The sequence below is a fragment of the Vipera berus genome (assembly GCF_964194415.1).
Source record: "Vipera berus genome assembly, chromosome: 9".
Lineage (NCBI taxonomy): Eukaryota > Metazoa > Chordata > Lepidosauria > Squamata > Viperidae > Vipera > Vipera berus.
In genome coordinates this window covers 13,184,437-13,206,935 of record NC_138212.1, presented here as the reverse complement: position 1 = coordinate 13,206,935, position 22,499 = coordinate 13,184,437, and the positions used below count along the sequence as shown (strand labels likewise).

Here is a 22,499-nt window from a genome sequence, read left to right as displayed (position 1 = left end):
GAAGTAAGCCCAACGATTAAAGACCCAGGCAGACTCTTCCAAAAACACAAGATCTGGGACAAGGGAGGGGGGAAGGGAGGACAAAGCCACCACCTCCCCTTGAATGACCCGGAAATGTTTTCGCTGCCCTCTGTTCCTACCGGCTGTCCCGTTCTGGGATCTCTTTAATGGCAATGCGCACTTGGTTGCTGCGGTCGCGTCCGGCATAGACCACGCCATATGTCCCTTTTCCCAAAATCACCCTGTCGCCTGCTTCGGTGTATTCATAGTCATACTGTAAATGGGGAAAGCATAGAGAGAATATAAGGAAGTGCAAAGCCTGGTCAAAAGACCTTTGATACACAAACAGCCCTATAATTAGCTAGAATGAATTGTGAAGCCTGGGGCAGGCAGTTCAGGAGAATGTGACAGATAGTGAATTCTGAGTTCCTTAAATTAGCTTCTTGACCTCAAATCTGGTAGAAGAAGTCACTGCTCAACCTTCAGCTGCCAATCCTGGCAGCTTCCATAAATGGAATAGGGATAGTGACTTTTTTTTATGCAAGTGTGTTGAAGTTTGTCTCCAAGATCCTATTTTTCTGATGTTACAAAGCGATCTCAGATGATTTAGAACCATTTTTTTAAAAAAAACAACAACACAACTATGGCGTTTGCAAACAATTTGAAGTTACTACACCCTTTAAAAAGAACCAAAGTTCCACCTTCTTTTTCCTTCAAAATAGCTTTGAGAAAAGTAGTTTCAACACTCTCTACAATCAAGACTAAACACTGAAATAGGTGCAGCTAAAGATTTTACCAATTATTTCTCTAGACGCTGATTAAATATGCAAGCTCATGTACCCCATTAAATTTATAAATGAAACATTACACTTAAGAGAAAATAGGTATGATCGGAACAGGTTTTCATTTCAATATTCATCCTCTCTTTCACTTTTTATTTAAAATTTATATGCTCTTCCCTACTCTGGGCAAACTGCACAGTTTGAGATTTTTTTCAGGATCTCTTTCAATGGCGTTCCTGGGATTGTTGCAGGATGACAAAACAACTGTATGCAATTCTGTTTTTCTACACTACCTCTCTTTATCCCTTTTCTTCTTTGGAAAACTGTGCCCAGGTTGGGGTTTTCTCATATTTTTCCACTTGAATGGATGCATTAAAAGCCAAGGAAATTGCAGACCAGTATAGAAAATGTACACAATAAAGAGACTCACTCATTCGCCTTAGCAAATCTATTACAAAGATAAAGTGCAAGAAACTTGTATCCCATGAGGAAGAATTTCACCACTTTTCTCTGTTTGAAAAACACAAAAAAAAACCTCAATGTCTTTCCTATCATAATATGAATGGTTGGGAAAAAAAATTCAGAAGAAAATTGCTGCCTGCAATTAGTGCAGGTTCGAGTCCCACCAGGCTCAAGGTTGACTCAGCCTTCCATCCTTCCGAGGTAGGTAAAATGAGGACCCAGATTGTTGGGGGCAATTAAGCTGACTTTGTAATAATGCCGCTTGGGGGTGTGTGTGAAAGCCCTAATAAGCAGGCATATACATAGAATGAAGGCTACTGCTAAGCTTGTAAGCCGCCCTGAGTCTTCGGAGAAGGGCAGGATATAAATGGAATTTTAAAAAAAATTCAGCACTGCACTAAACAAGACTTCTGCGTAGTAGCTATTTTTATATTAGTAACTTCTGGAGCTGGCTGAGTTTGCTGTTTCCTTCTTCACTCATTGTGAAATCCTTCCTCAGAAAACCAAGGCCTGATTCACAGTCCCTTCCCCACAATTCACCTCTAGTTCCACTGGAGAGCTGCACCAATTCCCTTCTTCACCCATTTCTGCCATGAAAGAATGAACCAGTTCAAAAAACCTGCATAAAGGAACAAGAGGAAGGGAAGTCTTAGGAACAATATAAGCTCATGAAACATCTTCATAAAGGCTGATACTACTTTAAAGCAATCAGTGTGTCTTAGAAGCTTAGAGAAGCCCACTTCCAGAGGTGCTGGCCAACAGTTGTCCTTGCCCCCCATCAGCGACGTAGCTTTTGGTAATTAAAAATGATGGAAGCTGTAGCCAACACATTAAGAGGGACATGGGTTGGGGAAGACTGCCTTAGAGAAGGGGGAAACTGTGGTCCTCCAGATACCTTAGACCGGAGGTGTCCAACCATGGCAACTTTAAGACTTGTGGACTTCAACTCCCAGAATTCCACAGCCAGCCGTGCAGGAGTTGAAGTCCACAAGTCTTAAAATTGTCAAGTTTGGAGACCCCTGCTTCCATCGGTCTCCATCCCACTTCTAGCTTTAAGCACTGGCAGGGGATCTGGTGGCCCACTCTGCATGAAGCAACAACCTGTATCTTTTTTTTAAAAAAAATGTCATTAGCATCATAAACAGCATGCTATATTTGATGGTTGTTTATTCTGGGGTTGGGGTTTTTTCAATCTTTGGCATTATTTTTACTAAAAAAAAAAGTGCAATTCGGCCTTTAAAACTGCTTTTTCAAACTTTACAGTTCGGAGATGTGTAGGTTTCAGCTCTCAGAATTCCACAGCCAGCGTAACTGCCTGTGGAATTCTGGGAGTTGAAGTCCACACATCTTCCGAGTTGCCAAGTTTGAAAAACACTGATTTCCCATTGGAAATCAACAGGGAACTATTTGAGAATGTGATTTTTTTTTCCTTTCGTTGCCCTTGACTTTTTAAAAAAGTCTTCACCCACACATTTTCAAGCTTCACAGCAACCCTGAAGCTGGCTGTCACATTTTTAATGTTCACGCTGAAATAATCAAAACAGTGGCAATTGGATGCCAAGTACCGTTTGGGTGGTGCATTATTTACATCTGGGCTATTCAAGTATCTCCCTTCCTTGACTAGATTTTTTGAACAATGGCATAGCCACTCCTCCCATTAGGCTTTGACTGACTCGTGACATATAGCTAGCCAAACTGTAGCCTCTGTAATGCAAACATAATTCTTCCTCCAACATGCCACGTCCCTGTTTTTCCTTTACAAAACGTGCATCGGGGAAGGAGCAGGTGACAAAGGAAATGTATATTTCTACAGAGACCATCCTTATGATCTTACAATTATGCACATTTCTTGAAATTCTTATTTCTGAAGCAGATCTGCTCTTAAACGAGACAGTGAAAAAAGGGCTGGAAAGGACCTCAGGGGTCTTCTAATCCTACCCTCTGCTCAAGGCAGGAGACCTTATAGCAGGGGTCTTCAAACTTGGCCCTTTTATGACTTGTGGACTTCAACTCCCAGAAATCCTCAGCCAGCGTGCCTGGCTGAGGAATTCTGGGAGTTAAAGTCCACAAGTCATAAAAGGGCCAAGATTGAAGACTCCTGCCTTATACCATCCCAGTCAAATGGTTGTGCAATCTATTTTTGAAAACACCCAGTTATGGAGCACCCACAGTTCCAGGACACAAGCTATTCCATTAATTGTTCTGTCAGAATATTTCTCCTTTCAACAAGGTTGGATCTGTAATAAGCTTCCACCCATTGCTTCTTGTCCTGCCTCTGGTTCTTTTGAGAATAAGTCAACCCCCTCTTCTCTGTGACAGCCCCTCAAGTACTGGAAGATAATTATCATGTTGCTCTCCCCTCAAAAATCTTCTATTCCGTAGGCTAGACACAACTAGCTCCCTCAACTGTTCATCATACAATTTAGCCTCCAGATGCTTTATCATCTTTGTTGCTCTTCTCTGCACACTTCCTAGGTTCTCAGCATCTGTTCTGTATTGTGGCGAGTAGAACTGGACACAATATTGTGGCCACTAGTGTGTCCTCTCTAGTGTGGTATAAAGCAGTGCTATCACTTCTTGTGATCTTGATGTTATCCCTCTGTTGATACAGCTCAGAACCGCACTGGCTTTCTTTCTCTTTCTTTGGGTCTTGGCTTCTGTTGGTACCCTCGCCTCAGCCCCAACTCACCAACGACAGTGATTTTGGGTAGGAAAATATAACTGGAAATCTTCAACCGTATGCCGCACGTAAAGGAAACAGCATCGTTCATCGCATTTAGAAATACTGGTGCAAAAAAGAAAAAGAGAGAAGAACTCAGCCCGCATGTAGAAAACAAGCCTTCAGGAAGAGAAAGGCTTGGTCCACAAGAGAGAATTTCAGTTCTGTAGGGATATCCATCCCTTCTTCTCACCAGTAACACCCCCCCGCCCAAAAAACCCTTGACTGATCCTTTCAAGACCCTTCACCCCACATTGTCTATGATAACCTCAAAAGCTTCTATCTTTCTATGTGCAGGGAATGTTGCATGAGCTGTTGATTTGCTTTGCATGAAAGTTTTTTTCTTATCATTTGATGGATGCTGATTTAAAAAGATGTGAGACGTGAACACCCATTACAGACTCAACACCACTTGGATAACCTGTTAGAATGAAGCCCAGGAGATTCATGCGAAGCTTTAAAAAGAACAAGGAGATCACTTTTCTTTGGAAGGAAGATAGCCAATGCCTCTGATTTCCAGAGGGAGCTAAGGAAGTAATCTTACCATTAAGCTTTTGTAACTGAACATATTGTCTGTGCTTGCCATTTTGTTCAAGTGTCCTTGATGTATTCTCAAACATCCAAATACTAGTGCCAAAAGCACAGATAATACTGTGTTAGAGAGGCATTAATCCCATTCGTGCAATAACTAAACCTAATTGCTCAATTAAACAATTTTCTGGATTCGTCCAACATAGTGAACCATAAGTTAACCAAATCGGCTGAGTTTTCAGAAGATGAAAGTCACACAAAAAATTGATGAAGATTAACCCTAACCATGCTTAGCAAGGTAGTAATGTGCGGTTTTAAGTGTGATGTGTGCACAATAAGCACAACTCAGAAATCTGCTGGATGTTGAATTGAGCAGAAGACCAGCATTTAAATGCACTCTTCAAAAATGGCAAAAATGATCATTACCTGATTCCCCGGATGGAGGATGCAGGAAAGGTCCAGGTGGAAATTCCTTCCTATAGAAGCCAAGAGAAACACCCAATAAGCAAATAAGCCTAGAAATGAAATTCCAAATCACGGAAAATTGTGAGAACCGTTAATCCTCCCTTAATGACTACAACTGGAAGTGGCAACTCCATTGCTAAGCAAAATATCACATAACCTCATGGACTTAAGACTTCCCTTCTGCTGTGGTCATTAAGCAAATCACCCAGGGTCATTAAGTGAGACATCATGTGACCGTTGCTTGCGATTTTACTGCCGGCTTCTCCACCAACCCTGCTGGTTAGTAGCCAGCTGTGAAATGCACAAACGGTGGTCACATGAACACAGGACACTGCAACAGTCATAAACTGGTGCAACCCACTAGTTGCAAAATGCCTTAATCATGTGACCATGGGGATGCTGCAACAGTTGTAAATGCAAAGGGCTTGCCTTATAGCTACTTTTTCAATGCCGTTGTAACTTTGAACGGTTGCTAAACAGGGAGTCATTAAGCGGGACCAATTGTTATCAGGCAGCAAGCAGAAAAGGTAAGTACCTCTTCCAGGGAACCCAGGTGGCTTAGTGTCACTGATTTTCTGATCTCCTGGTTGCAAACAAAGAGCTGAGACGGTTGCAGCACCTTGCTCAGGTCGAGAATCAACACCTGTCAAGGAAAGCAGCAGCCGTCAACTCGGATGATTTAAACAGGGAAGTGAGGAGAACAACTATGAAATCTCCAGGTACAAGAAAAGCAGATTATCTGGTTATGGACAGGCACAACCCAGCAGGGCTCCAGAGGGAAAGCTTGGAAAAGTGGTAACATAATTGGGGTGAGGAATGAACTGGCACTGCCTGAAGATCACTGCACCTATAAGGCTGCCTCCATGCATGATATTTTAAGGGGGTCCCTTTCCAAAACACTTACAGCCCCCATTTCTGCAAGAGGTGAAGAGTGACAAAAAGAGGGGATCGTGAAGGAAGCAAAGGTAACACGCAATGCATTGTAAAGAAGGAGAGTTACCTGGACTATTGCTACAAGCAGAAGCAAAGGGAGGAAAAGAGCAAGACAGAGGTCCCTGTCCCAAGGAATTTCCATCCAGGCTTCTACAACATAAGCTGGGACAACAGAAAGGGGAGAAACACAGATAGCAAAGAGAAAAAAACAACAGACAAATCATAACAAGAGGCAGTTACCCAGACTTTTACTTATTTCAGGAATAACAAACCTGTGGTTGTCCCGATGATGTTGGACTCCAACTACCATCAGCCCCAGCCAACAGGACCAGTGTTCAGGGATGATGCATGCTGGAATCTAACATCATGCAGAGGGATCATGGCTTAATCAACCCTGGCCTTTAAAAAGAGTACTAAGAATCAACGCCACAAAAAAAAATATATATTCTGGGAGAAGACACCATCCTACTGTGTTCTGGCACTCTGCAAATATCTCTTCTGCAAAGCTTGCCCTGAATTCGCTTCAGCTTGAAGAAGGGAACATGAAACAACAAAGGAAGTGGAAATTTCCTAATATCTGAAGTCAAGCTGGGTAAAGCTTTACATCATCTGCAAAAAGTCTCCGGTTGAATTCAAGGTACTCCTAGTTAAAGCGGTTGTGAAAGAGCTGCCTGCAACTGGCATTGTTTTCAGCAAGCATAAATCCCTCTGTGAATAAATGTATGCATTTTTTCATACATAATATTCATGGCATTTTCATGTGCAACTGTCTATTATACAGACAGTCCTCGGCTGACAACCACAACTGAGCCCAAAATTTCTGTTGCTAAGCGAGACAGAAAAGCTCAAGAGGATTTTCAGCCAACACAACACACGTGTGCACTTTAAACCCAGGAATACACTAAGGCAGATGCTTGTCCGCCCCAAGGACAAACTGCCCAGACACCAAACTGAGCAACTGTGGTATATGCAGTACAATGCAGTGAGACATATGGAGATCTATACATTGGGGAAACAAAACAACCACTTCATAAACCCATGGCACAACATAGGAGAACAGCAGTCCATCCATCTACGTTTAAAAGACAAAGGCCACTCTTTTGAAGACAACAGAATCTACATTTTGGACAGAGAGGACTGCTGGTTTGAAAGGGGGGCCAAAGAGGCCATCTATGTCAAAACTGAACAGCCCTCTGTCAACAGAGGGGGAGGGATACGACATCATCGATCTCCAGTCTAGAACACAGCCCTTTCAGCAGTTCCAAGAAGGCTCCACACCCATTTGCATTACTCAGGTGATCCTGAGGATACAGATAAAACTGCTGGGGGCCTCAACGACCCTCTAAAAGAAGGCAAAGGACCAGCTGTCTGCAAGGAATATAAATCCTTCCATTCCCCACCATCCAGCCAGAGCTGAAGAAGCTTCTTGTATGAGAAGCGAAACGTCTTCAAAGAAAAATCAGGAAGTCCATTTGCATCTTGCAACAGCACTTTGGCACAACCTGGATGACTGAGAATCTCCATAGGCAAGAGAGACAGTTGCTAAGTGAATGCCGCCCCATTTTATGACCTTTCTTGCCAGAGTTGTGAAGTGAATCACTGTTGAGTTAGTAACACGGCTGTTAAGTGAATCTGGCTTCCCCAATGACTTTGCTTGTCAGAAGGTCACAAAAGGGGATCACATGACTCCGGGACACTGCAACTGTCATAAATATAAGTCAGCTGCCAAGCGTCTGAATTTTGATCACGTGACCGACCATTAGGATGCTGCAATGGTCATAAGTGCGGAAAAACGGTCATAAGTCACTTTTTTCAGTGACGTTGCAACTTCAAAAGGTCACTAAGTGAACTGTTGCAAGTCGAGGACTAACTGTATCTTATTTTGTTTTTTGCACACTAGTTTTGCAAACGTGTAGATATTTGGCATGATGGCCTCAACCACCCCCCCACTGCGTGTTTTTGCAAGGGAAAAATTGAGAGAGGTTAAAAAAGAAAGGAAAAACCCCTGCAAATGCTGGTTCATAGTTGTGACCAGAAAGCACAAGTTAAGATTTGCTCATATTCAAATGTGATCCAGACCAGTAGCTTTCCCATCAGTCTCAGGACGACAATCTAAGTTCAAGAATGGCATTGCTTAACAAAGCAGGACTTGCTTGCAGCTTCCTTACCAAACAGCTCTCGGTGGAGACAAAGGGCTGGCAGGACTCCATTAAAAAACCCAGCCAGAAATCAACCAGCTCTTGTTTGGGTGACCACGTGTCAGGGACAGTGTTGAAATGATTGTAGATTGTGTAAGTCTCCTTGATGGAAATCAAATACCTGGTGAGACAAGAAATGGAGAAAAGAAAAGGGCCAACACAAAGCCAGACATTTATTTATTTATCTTATTGGTGTATACCCAGAACAACAGAGCAGTTCACCCTTCAAATCATGCACCAAACTCAAGGTTTCAAGTCCTAAGCACCAACAGCATTTCCATGGGGGGGAAATGGTTTTGTACCAAACTGTGGATTTATTATTTCAATCCTTTTTCAAACACTTGCCAGAAATCATTACTGACTTACATTTCCCAAAGGGGGGGGGGAAAGATTAATGCATTTATTCCTGCCTACTGTATAAGAGTGTTGCACCAAAGTGTACATGACCTATTGTAGGAATTCAGCCATTGTTGGAAATGTGTTGCATAAACCAGACTGTTACATTGAGCCACGTTAGGTAGGTGAAATCAGCAAATGTGCTTGGTTAATACAGATTTGGGATTTATTGTGTGGACCCAATCATAAGGGTTCAAGAGATCCAGTTTTGCTGCAAGTCTACAAAGGAAGTTAATGTCAAGAATTTGGCAAATTTGACAATCTAGCAGCCAAGGCAAGAAAAATGTTACCCTTAATTCAGTTCTCCAATTTCAAAAAATCCATTCCAATTCCAGATGTTGGAAAACAATTCCCAAATCTATATGATAAGATAATTAAGGGCCTGGAGACTGAAACATGTGAAGGACAGTTGCAGGAATTGGATATGGCTACTCTAGAGAAAAGGACTAGAGAGAAGACATGACACCAATTTTTCAGTATATGAGGAGCTGCCACAAAGAAGGGGGAGTCAACCTATTCCCCAAAGCACCTGAAGTCAGGACAAGAAACAATGGATGGAAACTAATCAAGGAGGGAACCAACCTAGAATTAAAGAGAAACTTCCTAACAGTGAGAACAATTAACCAATTGAACAGCTTGCCTTCAGAAGTTGTGAGTGCTCCATCACTGGAGGCTTTTAAGGAAAGACTGGACAACCACTTGTCTGAAATGGTATGGGGTAGCCGTGTCAAACTCACGACGTCATGTGATGTCATGCGACGTATCGGAGCTTTTTCCCCATTGCCGGCAAAGGGGTGGGCACCATTTTGTTGTGATGCATCCGGCCAGCAGGCTGGCAGTTTAACACCCTTGGTATAGGGTCTCCTGTTGGAGCAGGGGGTTGGACTAGAAGACCTCCAAGGTCCCTTCCAATTCATTCTATAACTTGTAACAGACTGCAGCCAGGTACTAATCTGCCTTCTGATTGGATCTTTCCCCCCCCCCATGAATAAGTGAAATAGCTTATTCGGTGACTCCCTTCACACTTTCCACTAGGTCACAATTCATTGTAATATCTTTGTCTTGAATGACCCAGAACCATTACGTTCATCACACAACACAATAAACAAAACAGAAACCAGCCACATTGAGGTTTAGTGGTGCATCTGAAGTGTTTACTGCAAGATTTTTTCTCCCTTCAGAAAATGAAAGTAGGACAAGCTCATTGATTTCAGAGTGATGCCTGCCCCTGAGCCCACTTTTGACAATTTCCTCCTGGTGACTTCAAAGTACTAGCAAGTCCAAAGTCCCTTTCCTCCACCTCCAGAAGATGAAAAATCACCACAACATACCATACGGGAGCATTCAGCTTGTAGAGTTTCTCAGAGGCTTGGATGATTTTGTCGAAGTCGCCAGTTAAGATGCTTGCACCAAGATAAAAGCCTATATCCCAATAGTGTTTCATGTTTTCCAGGCTCCCTTTCCTGCCCAAAACACAGCTCACTTTCATCCCTGCCAAAAGAGAGAAAGGTTATTTCATGAGAAGGACGGTAATTTTATTTTCCCCCCCAAGAAAATCTCCTATTTGGTTCCAGCCTTTGGACTAAGCCAGTGTTTCTCAACCTTATCAACTTTAAGATGTGTGGACTTCAACTCCCAGAATACACCGTCTTAATCTTGACAAGGTCGAGAAACACCAGGTTGAGCAATATAATCACACTGGATTTGCAGCTGGATTTTTGTTCAAATGCAACTCCTTTGATTTCCTGGGTCGAATATTGCATGTGGCATAGCCTGATTCTTAACTTTAGGGATGTGCAAAATTCACTGATTCAGAATAAACATGTCGGGAATGCTTAGAGCCATTTCTGCTTCAGTAGATTTCCTTGTGTTAATTGTTCAACCAGCCCTGAAGCAGTGTGAGTTCTCCACGTTATTCCATTCCAGGATCACTGAATTTTGCACATCCTTTCATAAAGAATACTTGGTTAAAATGATTAGTCAAAAAGAAATGCATTGCTAAAAACTTTTTCCAAAACTCCAGGACCAACCATTTTATTATACAATCAAAATTCATGGAATTTTGCAGCATAATATTCAGTTGGACCTTTTAAAACCAGCTACTGTTATAATTATTTATCTTCAGGTTTTCATTACTTAAATTTAGTTTTAGATCAGGAATGGCAGACGTGATCACAAATAAAAAAGGAACAGGGTTTTGACTGTGGCTGCGATATTGGCTGCCCCCGCCCATTTCTGTGGATGTCCCCATGTAAATTACAATAAACACCTTGTGTCCACTGAGCAGAAAGGCAGGATGTGAGGTGAATAATGAAAGAAATGCAGATAATCTTCACTTAACGACTGCAATTAAGACCAGCAATTTCATTTCTGACACCGTCGCTAAATGAACCATCAGATGACCATGGCGAATTTAACATGTCAGTTCTATTGTGGTCGTTAAGCAAATCACCCACAGTCATTAAGTGCAACATCATGTGGTCACCACTTGTTACTTATTGCCAGCTTTTCTACTGACTTGTTGGAAGCCGAATTGACACTTGCACATGGAGATCATTTGAATGGTCGCTAAACGAGACAGTTGTTAACTGAGGACTAGCTGAACTCCACATAAAGAAATCCATAAACATTCATGACAGTTTATGCTCCAATAAGCAGTTTGTTTTTGTCCCAAATGACTAACATGCTGACCCCTCTTTCAAGCCTGATGAAACTTTACTCCTTTCCTGTCCGCCCCCATAATGAATTTAGTAAGTTACAAAAGAGAACAATCTCACACCAATCTGGCGAAGCTGCATAGAGGTTTCAAAATTATGGCCTGCAGCGATGAGGAACACAACAGAATTAATTCCAGCATGAAGGCTTGGCTCTGTCAGAAACGCCTTGTGGTACCTGGGGAATTAAAGCACAAGGATGAAAGATGACCCTTTCAGGGTCAAACATTGGGTGATTGGCAGGGGCACTACATATTTTTGGGAGGGATAACAGAACAACAGAGTAACAACAACAACAACAGTAATAATAGTAATAGTAGTAGTAGTAGTAATAAATAATAGTAATAGTAATAGTAATAATAATAATAATAATAATAATAATAATAATAATAATAATAATAATAATAATAATAATAATAATAATAATAATAATAGAAGAAGAAGAAGAAGAAGAAAAAGAACTGGAAAAAATTACAAATACCGCAACCTGGCCATCAAAACTGAGCGATTATGGATGAAACATGTAACAGTGATACCCATTGTCATCGGGGCACTGGGAACTATGTCCAAAAACTTTGCAAAACACATCAAGAAACTGCAGCTTCCTGTAATAACTCCAGCAAAGCTACAAAAAACTGTGCTACTCGGAACATCTTACATTTTAAGGAGATACCAGCAACCCGTGTCAACCATTAGTGCCAGTCAATTTGAGTGTTCAGTTGACTGAGTTTCATGTTTTATGAATAAAAGTTTTATAATAATAATAATAATAAAGTTGGAAGGGACTTTATTAGGAGGTCATCTAGTCCAACCCCCTGCTCAGGCAGGAAACCCTATAACATTTCAGACAAATGGCTGTCCAGTCTCTTTTTAAAAAACTTCCAGTGTTGGAGCATTCACAGCTTTTGGAGGCATGTTGTTACGCTGATCAACTGTTCTGTCAGAAAATTTCTCCTTAGTTCTAGGTTGCTTCTCCCTTTGGCTAGTTTCCATCCATTGCTTCTTGTCCTGCCTTCAGGAGCTTTGGAGAATAGCTTGACTCCCTCTTCTTTGGGGCAGCCCCTGAGATATTGGAAGGCTGCTATCATGTCCCCCCTCGTCCTTCTCTTCATGAAACTAGACATACCCAATTCCAGCAACCGTTCCTTAGTTGGAAGGAACCTACCTTGGAGGTCTTCTAGTCCAACCCCCTGCTCAAGCATGAGTCTCTATTCCATTTCAGACAAATGGTTATCCAATCTCTTCTTAAAAACCACCAGTTTGGAGCACCCACAACTTCTGGAGATAAGACGCTCCACTGATTAATTATCCTAAATGTCAGGAAATTCCTCCTTAGTTTCCATCCATCCATTGCTTCTTGTTCTGCCTTCAGGTGCTTTGGAGATTAGGTTGATCCCTTCTTCTTTGTGGCAGCCCCTTAGATATTGAAACACTGCTATCGTGTCACTCCTGGTCCTTCTTTTCACTAGACTAGACATAACCAATTCCCGTAACCGTTCTTTATATGTTTTAGCCTCCTGTCCCCTAATCATCAATGTTGCTGCTTCCTTCTTGCTAATCATTCTGGCTTATGAAGCAATTTTTTTTGTGTTGGAGAAATGGAGAAGTTCTTTGGCAACTCCCAGAATTCCCCACCTGTGTTGGCTAGGGAATTCAGGGTGTTGAAGTCCATACATCTTAAAGTTGACAAGTTTGAGGAAAAAATGGATTTACGTGGACATTAGAGCCCCCTTAAAGGGATAACTGTTTCACTTATGGGATACACAATTCAGATATACCAACCCATCTTCGTATTTCCAGTTTGCCTCAAAAATCCATACTTTTTCTCCTGATTGCCCCCAGGACCCTGTCAATTACGGCTTTCACGAGCTGCTGAGGATCATGTGTTTCAAAGCTTTAAATCAATATCATCTGGGACGCGCTGCCAGGAAAAGGTGCGTGTTACTCACAGAAACCAAGAAAATTATGTCTGGGAGCTTTTATTGGGCTTGTAAAAGTGAATACAGAAAACTCCATGGACCAGAATGATTAGCAAAAAGGTCAGCTATCTTAGTTGGTTTACAAACGGGTCTGCAGGCAACACACCAAGGGGCCACGCCCTTTCTTTCAGAGCCCCGCCACCGCAGCCCTTACCCCTCTCAAAAATATTTAGTGTATCTGCTCATTGTCAAATGTTCTGATTCTTCATCAAGCAGTTCAGCAGTGATCCCAGTACAGTGCTGGATGTACATGGTTTCCTGTCCAAAGTTAAGAGCAAGATGGTACTCCTTTCATACACTGTGTCAATGCTGCTAACATTGGATGTTTTTGCATTGACAACAGATGGAAATGTAGCCATCTTTTCCCATTCGCTTTTAGAGTTAGATGATGCTGGGAGGGGGGGGAGGGATGTGAATGAGAGTCCAGCTAGACATAACAACACTAACCTTAGCGTGAGAATCAAGGTTACTGAGCCCAGAGCTGCTAAAGAATTGACGGGCTGGAGAGCTAGAGAGGAAGCTCGCGCTTCGAGCTAATTGGGGAATGTGATTTATGACTGTTAATTGGGGGAGGGAATTGTGCTTTGATACTATGTGCCCAGGGGAAGGGAATTCAGATTTTGGCTTCGATTATGTAAGTGGCGATATTATGCTACTCGAATAAAAGATCCTTTAAGGTAAACAATGCCTCGAAGTTCTTTGAAGAGTTTCATCTGTCGGAACCATGACACACTGGCTTTTTGAATTATCTAGCTGCACCCCTGGCAGAGTTAGAATGGTTTAAGAATCAAGGTGAACCCAAAGGATTCCTTTCCGTTACTCACCAAAAGAAGGCCTTGTCTCTCTTCTCGGTATCCGTGAACCCAGAGTCAATGAACATGTCTTTGTAGATGCGGCCACACATACAATACAGGTCAGGTGCCACCCCTTCGGGCTTCTCCACCAGAGGCAGGAGAACAGAGAGAGCTTTTTCTCGGTCCCCAGGTCGATTCCGCCTGCAGAGATATCACGTGCTCAGGTACTTAACACTAACAAAGAACAGGTTCACTAACAGAGAAGAATAGAATCAAAGAGAAAATTTTCTTTACGTTTATTACATAGTGGGAGAGAGGGGTGTTTTTGGTTTTTTTTGGAGATGAGCCACATGGTTCCAACGTTAATCCGTGGGGACTTTCTCTGCCTCACAACAATGGTCAAAATAGTCAGGGGGCTATTTTACTCCTTATTGTGGCTTATTCTTTTCCAGTCCTGGCTACTGTATAATAGAGTTTGGTGGTCACATCTTTTCAACCGAGACTGAGGAAAAGGACGGTTTAAATTTTTATTATTATGTAAGCCACTACAGGTAATCCTTGACTTACAACCACAATTGGAACCTGAATTTCCAATTGTCCCACTTATGACCACTGGCCAGAAGTCACTTTTTTCAGTGCCGTTGTAACTTCGAACAGTTGCTAAGCAGATGGCTGTAAGTCGAGGACTCCTTGTATAGGAAAATATCCATCCACCTGGTTATTCCGGCTTTGAATAAAATTAATTAGCAGGGGAAAATGTGGAAGTACCAGAGCTTCTGAGACCCCTGGAGCCTCTTCCCAGGAGGAATCTACAGGGACATGCAATTTGTGTTCCAAAAATATTCTGGAGCTGTGCTTTCCTTCCATTATATTACTTCTCTCACTGCCGCTGGGGCAAGAAATTCCGGCTTCTGGCAGCCCAGGGCCTTGAGATGATCAAAACAAGAGACCTGCCTTTATTCATGGAAAAGCCTCACCTGTCCAGAGCAAAGGCATAATGGAAACAGATGTTGTGCTGTTCAGCCACACTGCAGGTTGGCAGGTTTTGGAGAGTCTCCACAAGGGTGATGATAGCATCACAGTCCTGCAGAAGGTAACACCAAGCGACCGTTATCTTTGAGGGCTTAGTGTGACAAATGCTACAACCTTTCTTGACACAGTTGTTAAGTGAATCACCGCAGTTGATAAAATTAGTAGCCTGGTTGTTAAGTGAATCTGGCTCCCCCATTGACTTTGCTTGTGAGAAAGTCGCAAAAGGAGATCACATGATCCCGGGACACAGCAACGGTCATAAACAGGAACCAGTTGCCAAACATCTGAATTTTGATGACGTGATCATGGGAATGCTGCAAAGGTCGTAACTGTGAAAAACGGTCATAAGTCACATTTTTTCAGTGACGTAACTTGGAACGGTCGCTAAACAAACTGTTGTAAGTCGAGAACTACCTGTAATTCCGGACTCAATTACTGTCATAAGTTGAGGATTAAGGTAAAGGTAAAGGTTCCCCCGCACATGCGTGCTAGTCGTTTCCGACTCTAGGGGCCGGTGCTCATCTCCGTTTCAAAGCCGAAGAGCCAGCGCTTGTCCGAGGAGTCTCCGTGGTCATGTGGCCGGCATGACTAGACGCCAAAGGCGCACGGAACGCTGTTACCTTCCCACCGCAGTGGTCCCTATTTTTCTACTTGCATTTTGACGTGCTTTCGAACTGCTAGGTTGGCAGAAGCTGGGACGAGTAACAGGCGCTCACTCTGTTACGCGGCACTCGGGATTCGACCCGCCAAACTGCCGACCTTCCGATCGACAAGCTCAGCGTCCTAACCCACTGAGCCACCGCGTCCCCTTAGTTGAGGATTACCTGTATCCTTTTCCTTCTATTTGCCCACAACTCCACTGATTTGCAGTGAACTATCTGCTTTGGATGGTATGTTAAGTGGTGGGAAAGAAGAGGGCAGGAAGTGGGGAGCTGGATGGATAGAAATTTGGACTTTATGCTAAGGAAGCATTTTAGTTGTTTCAGGAAGCCCAACATTTCAACCAAAATTTGATTACTTTTTAATGGAACAAAAATAAGCAAGTTTTCTTTTTTCTTTTTTTTAATTCTGCAGAATTAATCAAGAAGTTGCTTGTCATCTAGACTGGCACTTTCCAAATCTGGGTAAATTACTCAGAATTGGATAAAAGTGTTTCTTCTTTGGGTAACAACATACAAACCCCTTACCCAATCGCAACCCTCACATTTAAATTGACGTAAAGTGTTTTATCTTCGTTGGGTAAAAAGGACTTTCTCATAAGCAGTTTTGCATGAGGGAGGGGGAAAAATTGGAAAGCACGGATCTAGGCCCATTTACTTGATCTTAATAAAAGGACCACCCTCAAAGCTTTTTAGTTAATCTTCTGAAGGAGCACTACTTCTGTCAATGTCAACCTTTGCAGATTCCAGGGAACTCCCACTTGCTACCTAAAAAGATTTCAAGTTTGCAGAAATGAGGAAAACAACGGGGGATTTGGAAAGATAATTTCCCTGCCGGAATTAACAGGCAAACTCACACTGCAAACACCTGGTTTCCAACAATGTTAACAAGAAAGGGAAGAACAGTTTGACCTTCATTACTGCACAAAATCCCCTCCAATCAGTAACTGAACTAAACTAAATCAGTGGGGTAAGAATCTGGACCCCATAACATGTTAATCCATGTGGCTGGGGGGGGGGATTGTGGGCAATTCTGGGGAGCATAAGAGAGTAGGAGGTGGGTCAATGGACAAATTACCTCATAAATGGCAAGTCAGCTCACCTTGAGCAACATCTAGGAAAAAGCATTTCAAAGAGACTCCACCTTAACAAAAAAAGGCTGGGGAATTCAGTTCCCAAGATTCTGCACTCATGCCAGGTGAGTGTCACAGAGTATCCTGTAATCTCTGTAGGTCTTCCTTGCTTGGTCCTGCCAACTATATGGAATTTGACAATTTTGGCCTCGTTAAGGAAACTATGGATCCACATGATAGCTGAGCCTGGTTCCTGTACAAGGCCTTGCTACATCTCGGGTGTCAGCCATGACACAAGGAAGCAATTGAAAACACAACCACTGTGTTTGGGAGTACAGGTAGTCCTCGACTTACGACCACAATTGAGCCCAACATTTCTGTTGCTAAGCGAGACAGTTAAGTGATTTTGGTCCCATTTTATGATCTTTCTTGCCACAGCTCTGAAGTGAGTCACTGCAGCTGTTATTAACATGGTTGCTAAGTGAATCTGGCTTCTCCATGGACCTTGCTTGTGAGAAGGTCGCAAAAGGTGATCGTGTGACTGTAACCGTCATAAATATGAGCCAGTTACCAAGCACCTGAATTTTGACTAAAGGCCGTGGGGATTCTGCAATAGTCATTAAGTGTGAAAAAGAGTCGTAAGTCGCTTTTTTCAGTGTCCTTGCAACTTTGTCACTAAACAAATGGTTGTAAGATTCCCTGTAAAAACCCCTTCGCAGTAGCAAGCTAAGATAGGCACCTCAATAAAAGAACAAAATAGCGCTATGGTGGTGTTTGTGACAACCAATCCTACTTGTTTTCAGTTACCTGTCGAGAGGTGAAGCCCAAACAGCACCGAGAGGTGAGCTCACCTGAGCATCACGGTAGGAGAGAAGGAAGTTCATGACAATGTCTAGGCTCAGGCACTCCACGCTGTCCAGGCGCTGTAGAATGCTGGTCAGCTCACGGCTCAGTTGTTCCCCATGGTACATTTCACGAGCCTTCCGGATGTCGCGGTGGATCATCTCCCGGAAGTAGCCACTGGAGAAAGCACAAATACATTGGGCTTTAATGCTTCCAACTTGTCCAGGGAGGTGAGTGGGTTTGCTCTCTCCTGTGACTCATCAGTGTTCAAGAGCCATGCCCAGGACGAGCAGAGAAAGAACAAAAACTAAATTTGGATCAAATGTAATTAAAGACATACTTAATTAAATGCACACCATTTTTTTCTTCCTAGCTTTCCCCCCCCCAGATCAATCAAGTGTTGATCCATTGGGTGCAACAGGAATTGACTGACCAGCTTGTCGCCCCAGCCTGACATTGTAGGCGGAGAGACAGTGATTGGTCCAAAGTAGCCCAGCTGCCTTTCATGTTATGCCTAAGGTGGGACAAAAAAAAATCAATCTCCTGATGATTGGTCCAAAGGCACCCAGTTGGCTTTCATGCCACGTCTAAGGTGGGACTAGAACTCCCATTTCCTGATGACTGGCGCAAAGTCACCCAGCTGGCTTTCATGCCACGTCTAAGGTGGGACTAGAACTCCCATTTCCTGATGATTGGTCCAAAGTCACCCAGCTGGCTTTCATGCCACGTCTAAGGTGGGACTAGAACTCCCATTTCCTGATGACTGGCGCAAAGTCACCCAGCTGGCTTTCATGCCTAAGGTGGGACTAGAACTCACAGTCACTTAACCACTAGACCAATCTGGCTCTCAAATGCAGGCAATATGGTTGTTAAAAAAATAGGAGTAATCTGCTCCCTTCACATAAAATCACAACACAATTGCAACTTTTGCAGGAGCGCTGTGAGCTTAAGGCAACTACAAATGTGAGTTTTTTTCCGGATGGAGAAGTACGGATTCTCTGAAGAGTTGTTCCTCACAAATATTTTCTTAAATAAAAGAAGAAGACAGCATGCCCACTTTTCTAGACATTATGTCTATGGCAAGGACACAGCATTTGAAGCACATCTCTGGCAACATATAACACTTTGTTGTGGCGACAACGGTGCGGTTTACCACAACTTCCTGCCATCTTGACTCCAGGACATTTTTGAGAACAGGAAGTAGGATCAGAAGACTAAAAAAGAGAGAGATCCTTCTGTTTTCTTTTGGTTGCTTCCATTTTATATTTTACTGTCCATATGAGCTACATCAAAGCAACCAACAATTTAGCTTGACCCAACCTTGGGTGCTAAAGGACCAATCTTCAGGCATGAATAACATGGAACTGGGAATAGCATCGTCACTCAGTCTCTATTTCTCACAGGTAAAGCAAGAACACCTGATCTATCACCAAAGAGATGGTGACAGAGCTTTGTAATTAGGGGAAAGTTGATTTCCAAACCATTTCCCCATTTGACTTCTGCTGACATGGCACCAGTCTTAGTAGACATTTGGTTTCAAAAAATCAAAATGAGAAGTTTGACACAAGCTGAGACGTTACACTGGGGGGAAGGTCTAGAATTTGAGAAAATGTGAGAAGGCTTCGGGGCAGTTTCCTAAGAAGTCTAACTAAGTGCTCAAATTACTCCAGAAACTGAGATCAAAGAGTTCAAAAGCTTTTGCTTTGATGGAAGTTCAGGTTTGGGAGGTACACATACCTCCAAAAATAGAAGGTTGTTCATCTTGTTTGTCAGAGATTTCCTAGAATTTTGCATACAATCTCCCTGTTTTCAATCACCGGCCTTCTTGCTTAATTCAGGCAGAATTAGGAGTAGACACTAGAGTAGTCCCTAGCTACTATGGGTATCTCAGAATGGCTTCTTTGGGCTCGTTCCCTCTTTAATATTATATGGTTAATTTTTAACTATATTTAACTCTATTTGCTCACTTCTGTCTTCTTTGCTATCTACAAATACACATACTATAACTGTTCTTCAGAATCAGATTAAAGATCTATTTGTCTGTTTTCTCTCCAGAGTAGGCAATAAAGGGCCACGGGAAACTCAACCACTTCTGTCTGTTGATATTCTCAATGATAGGTATTGATCTAGATAATGCCATAGATACCAAAAATAATACACAGCTGTTAGGAATCAAAAGACACATTTTTGAGAGTATATCTAATCACTCTGAAAGTTTTACAAGTGGTCTGCCATGATTATCTTAGTTACAAAGTCGTGCTTCATGTCCCTGCTTAGTCAACTCAATGTACAGAGTTCACCCATCAAGCGACTCGTTAGACTTGTAAATTAGCATAGCCCAAACCCGTGGTGGCGAACCTATGGCATGCGTGCCACAGATGGCACGCAGAGCCCTCTCTGTGGGCACGTGCCTCGTCGCCCCAGTCCTAGGCCTTCAGCTGGGTTTTATAAAACCTTTCCACTTTAGGCCTCCGCTGCTGTGTGCAAAAAAAACAAAGGTTCGATCCATTTCAAATTCTCGCGGGGAAAAAAAGATCTCTAGTTGGAATTGATTGATTGAACTTTTTAGTCCTACCCAGTCTGCCATTACCACCACAGCCACACCCACCCAGCAGGCCATACCCACCTGGCACCTGATGATACATAATTGGGTTTTGGGTTGCAGTTTGGGCACCCGGTCTCTAAAAGGTTCGCCATCACTGGCCCAAACCTTCCAAAGGTTGCCTGTCCCTGCCTGGGATATGGTTTCCAGGTTCTCACCTTTGAAGATCTGAGTCTGGAAAGGTTCTTCTTGATGCTCATATCAAACTCCTGAAGTAAAAAGGAGGACGGGAGCATTACCTGGATCTGACAGAAGTGCCTTCAAGCAGTTTAGCAAGTTGCCCTGTCAGTGGATTGAAGAAGGCTTCCATGTTGATGTTTGACTGGTAAAGCTCACTCAAGCACATCATGGTGCCGACGTCACAACAGAAGACCTTCTTCTGGTTTGTCACCACGTATGGGATGAAGGTATAGCTCCCATTGCTGTCCTAGAAGAGATACAGGTGTTGGTACAGAAATCCCATCTATCTCCCATTCTTCACTTTGAAAATGTCTCTTGCATCACAATACCTTTGTTCATGTTTTCCCAGCCATGGCAACTTCCAGGTGTATGGACTTCAAATCCCAGAACTCTCACCAATGGCCATTCTGATTGTGGATTTCTGGGATTTGAAGTCCAACCTGGTCATTGCCAAGGTTGTGAAACAGGGCTCTTCTTAGTGACTCAGTATTATTGCTAGGGACTCAAAACTGCATAAATAATGGAACTGGGATTGGGTGAGTCTTCTCTTCATTTTACTTTGGCCATAACTTCTTACAAAAGAGGTTGGTGAATTTAGGATGGGTTGAAGGTTGAAAACATTCCACGAGACCCTCATATCCACCCTACACCATCATCTCTCAATTTTTCACTTTCTGTGGCCTATGAGTTCACCAGAAATTGACTCTCACACAGGCAGTCCCTTTTCAGTGTTTTTTTAAATTTATCTCACAACTTGAACACTAAAGAATTTTTAAAATACTCTTATTGCTAAGATTTTCTTATGGCCCTTCTCTTAACTCCAGGCGTCTGTATTTTGCGATGGAATTTGTAACCAATATTTGACAAGGAGCTTCTGTATTTGAAAGCTGATCAACAGACCATTGGCTGGTATATCCATTTTACCCAGATATTAGGAGTAGAAGTAGGAATAGGAGTAGGAATGATAACCTTTTGAATAAGCAATCTCAAGAATAGAAAAAATACCATGAATGACAGATAATAAGCTAGACTTACCGAATTCTTCTGAAAGATCACTTCCTAGAAAACAGAAAACCAGGAAAACATTTTAGAAAGTTGCCCACTGCAAAATATGCCTGAAGGTAAATGTGTAAAAGAGATAATTTCAGCAGCTGTAAACCTATTAAATTGAGGACCTTTTACTGAAGTCAATTCTTCTAGCCAACAGTCACAAGTGCAAGAATGCTCGCTTTTAACAGCTGGCTAGACGCTGAGCTTGTCAATCAGAAGGTTGGCAGTTTGGCGGGTCGAATCCCGAGTGCCGCGTAGCAGAGTGAGCGCCTGTTACTCGTCCCAGCTTCTGCCAACCTTTTTTACATATTCTCCAAAGTCAGGGGGGGCTGGTTGCCAAGTGCCCAAAATGTGATCATGTGACCATGAGGGGGCAGCTTTTGGAACTTCAAATTTGGGTTCAGCTAAGCAACTAGTCATGGGATGCGGTGGCTCAGTGGGTTAGGATGCTGAGCTTGTCGATCAGAAGATCGGCAGTTTGGCGGGTCGAATCCCAAGTGCAGAGTGAGCGCCTATTACTCGTCCCAGCTTCTGCCAACCTAGCAGTTCGAAAGCACGTAAAAATGCAAGTAGAAAAACAGGGACCGCTACGGTGGGAAGGTAACAGCGTTCTGTGCGCCTTTGGCGTCTAGTCATGCCAGCCACATGACCACGGAGACATCTTCGGACAAGTGCTGGCTCTTCGGCTTTGAAACGGAGATGAGCACCAGCCCCTAGAGTCGGAAACGACTAGCACACATGTACAGGGGAACCTTTACCTTTACCTATTTTAAGTTAGCAAGACTAGACGAATAATAACACCTACAGAAGAAAAGTGTATCCTGACCGAGAAGAAAGGGATGCAATTACCATCTTCTAGGGCAGAGTAGTCTGCAATAGCCTTTTTGATGCATTTAAACCCAAAGGCCAAAAGACTGAAGTAGTTGTCATCTTGCAATATGCTGAACCCATCAACCAACTGGCCACATTTGAGCCTAGCCCTTTGTGCCAACAAAATCTGCATGGCTAATATATAATCGGCCGAGTCATTCAATCAGTGGTGGGATTCAGCCAGAACCGGTAGCTAATGTTTTGTTGCCCAGGCCCA

At 42.9% G+C, this 22,499-nt stretch overlaps 1 protein-coding gene across 1 annotated transcript in view; it reads right to left on the bottom strand.

Moving 5' to 3' along the window:
* MAP3K6 (mitogen-activated protein kinase kinase kinase 6) overlaps window positions 1-22,499 on the bottom strand; it is a 55,705-nt gene that overhangs the window by 17,620 nt on the left and 15,586 nt on the right. Inside the window, exons 3-15 of the mRNA XM_081334637.1 lie at window positions 21,398-21,421; window positions 20,422-20,609; window positions 17,589-17,757; window positions 14,951-15,057; window positions 14,004-14,174; window positions 11,266-11,378; window positions 9,818-9,977; window positions 8,061-8,211; window positions 5,495-5,602; window positions 4,921-4,970; window positions 3,934-4,029; window positions 1,785-1,863; window positions 141-274 (exon numbers count right to left, since the gene is read on the bottom strand). Coding sequence (XP_081190763.1) covers window positions 141-274; window positions 1,785-1,863; window positions 3,934-4,029; window positions 4,921-4,970; window positions 5,495-5,602; window positions 8,061-8,211; window positions 9,818-9,977; window positions 11,266-11,378; window positions 14,004-14,174; window positions 14,951-15,057; window positions 17,589-17,757; window positions 20,422-20,609; window positions 21,398-21,421 — 1,550 coding nt within the window. The remainder of the gene's footprint in view (window positions 1-140; window positions 275-1,784; window positions 1,864-3,933; window positions 4,030-4,920; window positions 4,971-5,494; window positions 5,603-8,060; window positions 8,212-9,817; window positions 9,978-11,265; window positions 11,379-14,003; window positions 14,175-14,950; window positions 15,058-17,588; window positions 17,758-20,421; window positions 20,610-21,397; window positions 21,422-22,499) is intronic.